Genomic DNA, 6089 nt, shown 5'->3' on the forward strand with positions numbered 1-6089 from the left:
CCCCGAGCCACCAGCCTGCGACTCACCGTCGCCAAGAGTGCTCGGATCATCAGAATCATCGGTATCATCACCCTCACCGGCCATGCCATTCTATGAATTTGAAATTAGCAAAATGAAGTTAAAAAGTAGAACTTATGGGAGAAGCGCATACCGAGTGTGCCATGTGCTTGACGACCTGCTCCAAAGCGCCTGCGATCCTGCGCTGCTCAACCAGGATCAAGCTCAGGAAGTCCGCACTGGTCTTGGGAATCTGGGTGGGAACTCCCATTGGAGTACCCGTATGGGCAGCGGTACGGCGGCGGGTCGCGAGCTCGAGATTGAATTGGCGCTGGCAACGCGCAAGCTTGGCGCCAGCACCCAGCACAGTAGCACTGATCCTGGGATTGTTGGAATTTGACACAGCAGTGTCATACTTGACCCGAAGGCGATACAGCCGGTTGAGCTTGCTAACTATATCCCTAGGAACCTACAAAAATGTTAGCAAAAATCTAAATGTCTAGAAAAACCAAGGGGAAAGTTACTAGGAAGCAACCGCCACGATTGCCCTTGACACAATGGCCACAGCGCTTCTGTTTAGGCTTCTTGCAAAGCTTTTTGCCAGTAGCTACGTTTTGTGCGCAGCGCAGGCAAGTCGGCGTGGTAGCCACCTCTGACACGCGCTTGTCGCGCTCGCTCCACTCGTAAGGATCGGCCTTCTTAAGGACGGTTTTCGAAATGTACTTAGGAAGGGGATAGAAGACTATCTTGAAGTGCGACTAGTGTGCGATAAGTCTGCGTTGTATCGTTATGTGGTGTGCAATGCGAAGGTGTTGAGCGTGTAAGGGACATGGAGGACAACAGCAATATATCACAATAACAACTGTTTGCTATTACTACAAGCGAGCGAAAAATTTTCCGCCTTTACCTTAACAACATAAAAAATTTTCGTCACAACAAGGCAACAGTATTACAACAAAGCAACAGTCCTCACAACTCTTTCTGTTACATCTCGTCACTATAGGGTGAGTTGTGAGCATTATACGAGCTACATAAGAACAACGCAGAGGAGTCGCAAGCGCAACAGATCTGGGGCGCATAGTAGAGGACACTCTTTTCCTACTCTTGAAACAACAGGAGAGGTTTTTATCGAGGCCGCTGCTGTCAAGGACGCTAGACTAGAGAGGGAGGTTCTGTAACAAGGGCTCGAGACACACGTCCCTCGAAGGAACAGAGTACGCGCTAAACCTGCTTATAAGGCGCGCCTCGCTCTGTAGAGCGAGGTAAGGATTATTCTCTTTACAACCTACACCTGTAGTCTGAATACATGAGCTATCTCCCACTATCCTTAGTAACGTGAAGCAAGCACTATTGCCTACAGTTACGCCTCACAATTAGTGCTACTGTGCTGGGTGCTGGCGCTAAGCTTGCGCGTTGCTAGCGCCAATTCAATCTCGAGCTCGCGACCCGCCGCCGTACCGCTGCCTATACGGGTACTCTAATAGGAGTTCCCACCTAGATTCCCAAGACTAGTGCGGACTTCCTAAGCTTGATCCTGGTTAAGCAGCGCAGGATCGCAGGCGCTTTAGAGCAGGTTGTTAAGCACATAGCACACTTAGTATGCGCTTCTCCTATAAGTTCTACTTTTTAACTTTATTTTGCTAATTTCAAATTCATAGAATAGCATAGCCAGTAAGGGTGATAATACCGATAATTCTGATAATCCGAGCACTCTTAGCGACGGTAAGTTGCAGGCTGGTGGCTCAGAGGGCGCTGGTGGTTCGGATAGTGGTTCTAGAGGGGGTGAGGAGGATGAGACTAGTGGTGGTGGTGGTGAGGGTGTTGAGGGTGTTAAGGGTGATAGTGGTGACTAAGTAGTTTTGTAGATTTCTGTTTGTTTGTTTTTTGTATGCATAGATACCCCGGTTCCCTTATATTAGGATTGCGCTTCTTGCGCGCTACGAACGAGACCCTCCTGCTCTTCCTCTTTGTCTCTTCTGCTGTGCGCTTTGATTGAAATCTTGGATCAAATCTTCCATATTTTCGAAATCTGAAGCTGGAGTCTAGGTATCCTAGGATTCATCGTAGCCTTTCTAGCGTAGCTAATATTGTAGTTAGCCTTTCCTTGTTCTTTTCCCTAGGATTTTCTTAACCTCCTAAACTTCTTTGCCTTCTAGAGTAATTTCAGGCGGTTAGGTGTTATCCTCCTAATTTTCTCTAGGTTTCTATCGTTCTAAGAGTGATACATAGAATACATTATAAATGCAATAGTTCGGTGGTAATTGCAGGCAGTAAGCCTGCGTTCTAACTGCGTTTTGTACACAGAAGGGCCCTATAAACTTGCTAGACAGCTTCTTGTTTAGTTAGTAGAGTATGTTAATATGTTTTGTACTTAATAACACTAGGTCTCCTTAGTGGAAAACTTTAGGTTTGTGTTTGTTGTTGTAGTAGCGGCTCTGGTACTCTTGCGCTCTGCGCAGCTGTTCCTTAGCTAACGCGCGTGCGCTGTGTATGCGCTGCACCCTATTAACAGCGTCTAGCACCTCCTCTTCTCGCTGGCTGTCCTCAGGTGGCATAGAAAGTAATAGGCGTTTCCTGTATACCGCGTAGAATGGTGTTAATTTTGTTAATTTATAGATTGAGTTGTTGTAAGCGAATTAGGCAGTAGGGAGCAATAAAGCCTAGTTGTCCTGTGCGTCTGTAGTGAACATCCTTAGGTACTGTTCTATAGTCTAATTCTAGCGTTCTGTTTGCCTGTCTGTCTGTAGATAGAAGGCGGTGCTAAGCCTGCGCTTTACCTGTAGTTAGTAGCAGATCTCTGTCTAGAAAGTAGAAGTAAAGATTAACCCTTAGTCTAACATAATACCTTTTTAAATACTATACCGCAAGATGACATAATTAAAATAGGATTTAGCAAATTGCTTCGCGCCCTATGTCTTTAAAGCGGGTATGTAGATTGCTATCTTCAAGAAGCGGTTAACTATTACTAGTACCGCATTAAAGACGCAACCTAAGTTGTCCTTTGCTGGTAGCAATCTAGTAACAAAATTAAGTAACACCTCTTCGAAGATATCTCTTAGGATTAGCAGCGGTGCTAGCTTGCTGTGCTTAATGTGCCTTAGAGCTTTGCTCCTTTAGCATATCGCACAAGTCTGTACGTAATCCTAAACGTCTTGGCTTAGCGTTGGCTAATAGTATAGCCTGCTGATTAGCTTAAGCGTTCTACGTGCGCTAAAATAGCCTGCTATGTGTGTGTTATAGTTCTAGAACAAAATCTCCTGCTTGATAGCTAGTTCCTCTGGAACATATATCCTGCTATTATATCTTAGGACTTAATTCTTATTAACGCGCTACACAGGCGCGTCTCTGCGAGCTTAAGTGCGTGTTAGTTAATTAGAGCTTGCGCTTCTCTCCTGTGCAAAGGCGTCCCTTTGCTGGAGTTGGAGCAGAACTTCCAACAACGTTTCCGACCCGGCTGGTGCAGGTTCGCCACTGACTAGTACCCTAGCCAGTGAGCGTGGCACGCATGGTGTGCACCCTATAGCGCTAGCAGTAGAGACCTTTACGGCGCTGCATATACTGGCTACGTGCGTCTTACACGCGCCTACTGAGCTGGGCTTAGGCGTAGATCTTCTTGCTCTACTCTGCTCTTCCCTTGCTAGAAGCTTATTCTGCAAGGTAGGCAACAACTAAGTTAGTAAGGTATTCTCCTGCTTGTAATCCACTCTTCTTAAGAGACCGTCTGCTGGGTTAGAATAACTTGGGCGGTGCTTTATCTCAAAATCAAAAGCACCTAAATAAAGCGCCTATCGTGCTTAGCGCGGATTCAGTTTTTAGACCGCGCGTATAGAGCGCAGGTTGTTATAATCTGTTAAAACTTAGATAGTCTGTTGTGCGCCTTCTAGATAGTGTCTCTATTGTTTAAAACAATAGACAATCGCCAGCAACTTAAGATCGTAAACCTTATAGTTTAGTTCTGCGCTTTATAGCTTGCGTGAGATAAACGCAATTAGGTGCTATTTGTTGTCCTTAAACAGCTGAGACAGTATGCTAGAAATAGCAAACGTAGAGGCATCTGTCTTAAGGCGAATCGCGAGTGCAGCATTAAAATAGCGCAAGATAGGCGCATATGTGAAATGGTCTTTTAGCGCCCTAAAGGCTTCTGTAGTAATCTCGTTCTAGTAGAATATTTAATTTCCCTTAAGGATATTAGTGAGAGGGGCCGTTACTACAGCGTAGCGCGCAATGAAGCGGCGATAAAAGTTGGCGAAGCCTAGGAACGATTGTAGTTCCTTAATGCTAGTCAGAGTTAGCCACTCGACTACAGTTGCGACACGCGCAGGGTCTGCGCGTATGCCGCGCCTTGTGACTATAAACCCTAGGAAGTGTACCTCTGTTGATGCGAAGGTACACTTTTTTAGGTTGACATACAGCTCCGCTTCCCTTAAGGATTGAAGTACAGAGCGTACGGCGCGCCAGTGTGTCGCAATTTCCTCGTCATACGAGTATATGAGGATATCATCAAGGTACACAACGCAAATATGATCCAAATAGGCGCTTAAGGCCTTGTTGATGTAGGCCTGAAAGCTAGCTGGAGCATTGGTGAGACTAAAGGGCATTACTAAGTATTTAAAATGGCCGTATCGCGTTTGGAAGGCGGTTTTCCACTCGTCTCCTGCCTTAATTCTGATGCGGTGATACGCATCTTTTAGGTCGAGGGTTGTATAGTATCGTGCGCCTAACAAGCGATCTAGGGTCTCCCCAATCAATGGGAGCGGGCAACGATCCTTAATAGTGACATTGTTAAGACCCCGGTAATCAACGCAAAGGCGAAGAGTACCGTCTTTCTTAGGTACAAATAATATAGGAGCTCTAGCAGGGCTAGTACTGTATTAGATCTAACCTCGCTGTAGGGCTTCTTTAATGTATTCGCGGAGCAGTTAAAGCTTACGTAAAGAGAGGGTGTAGAGCGGACTGTAAGGCGGCTCTTTGCCTTCTACAATAGGGATTGCATAGTCTAAACTTTTGTATTGTAGCAGGATCTCTGCGTTGCGGTTGTCGAAGACATCCGCATATTCTAATAGTTTATGCGGGATGCGAACCTCTTGCGCTGCGTGTACATGGTACACGCGCGCCTCTAGTTCTAACTCTGCGCCGCTTAATAGAAGCGTTTCTAGTAGATAACTGTTTGAGTTAATGCGCTCGGCTTCCTTAAGGAGTTCTTTTGTTAATACTAAGTGTATTTGTGCTTTAGTGTATCCCTAACGCTAGGTTTAGCGTCTACAGTCTATAGTAATGTCTTCTTATTTCAGAAATAGGTTGCCTAATAACAAGGGACAACCTTCTTTGTCTACCCCGTACACGGTAGCGTTGATCTAGCGTTCTACACTGTTATCGTCGGTGAGGCGCAGGTTCAGCGCATACGCGGCATATGTGTCCTGTCGTTGTGGGCCAATCCACCCTAGCCTGGGGAGTTCGGCTTCTTTAAGGGGAGTAAGACCTATCTCTACAGCACTCCTTTAGCTAATTAAACTAACATTAGCTTGTAGATCTAGGATTACCCCTAGCTTGTGTTCTAAAGCTGTGTCTGCGCCTGCGTAACACATGCGCTTTATGCCTGGCAAGATGTCTACAGGTATGCGCCTTACTAATCCCGGAATTTTAGGGAGGCTTAACCTTTTTCTGTGCGGTTGACACTAACAGGTAGCTAATTTAGATTGCTACTTCGGCACTTATTTGCGTAGTGACCCTTCTTTTAGCATTTGTAGCAGGTAATTATATGCTTGTCTTTTAGTCTACTCTGTTAGCTTAGTTAGGAAGTAGGAGGGCTTCGCTTTCGTTTCTCCCGGGATGCGACTTGGGGGCGATATTTATGCGTAGCGGGTATTTTTCGCAAATTCCTTTCAAGCGTAGAGGCTAACGCTATTAGGTCTTCACGGGTCGCTGGGATTTGGTGGTAATTGGTAATTGATCGCTGGAGTTCAGGTCTTAGTTTTGTGAACAAGTGTTGAACCCTTTGTATCTCAGTGTAAGGGGTTAACTGGTCCTCTAAGACTTCCAGGTACGTAGCGAAAGATCTGACGGTCTAGTCTTTTCGCTAGAGAGCTTGGCTG

At 45.8% G+C, this 6089-nt stretch overlaps 1 protein-coding gene across 1 annotated transcript; it reads left to right on the plus strand.

Moving 5' to 3' along the window:
* On the plus strand, positions 1 to 703 carry CC77DRAFT_128782 (hypothetical protein). Its single transcript, XM_018530171.1, has 2 exons — positions 1 to 84; positions 156 to 703. The coding sequence occupies exon 2, from the start codon at positions 162 to 164 to the stop codon at positions 498 to 500; it is 339 nt and encodes a 112-aa protein (XP_018385902.1). The 5' UTR covers positions 1 to 84; positions 156 to 161; the 3' UTR covers positions 501 to 703.
* The last annotated feature ends 5386 nt before the right edge of the window (positions 704 to 6089 follow it).

This window comes from Alternaria alternata (assembly GCF_001642055.1).
Source record: "Alternaria alternata strain SRC1lrK2f unplaced genomic scaffold CC77scaffold_11, whole genome shotgun sequence".
Classification (NCBI taxonomy): domain Eukaryota; kingdom Fungi; phylum Ascomycota; class Dothideomycetes; order Pleosporales; family Pleosporaceae; genus Alternaria; species Alternaria alternata.

Bases quoted from the DNA above. Each gene is read 5' to 3' on its own strand.
- CC77DRAFT_128782 (XM_018530171.1), top strand. From the start codon at position 162: ATGTGCTTGACGACCTGCTCCAAAGCGCCTGCGATCCTGCGCTGCTCA.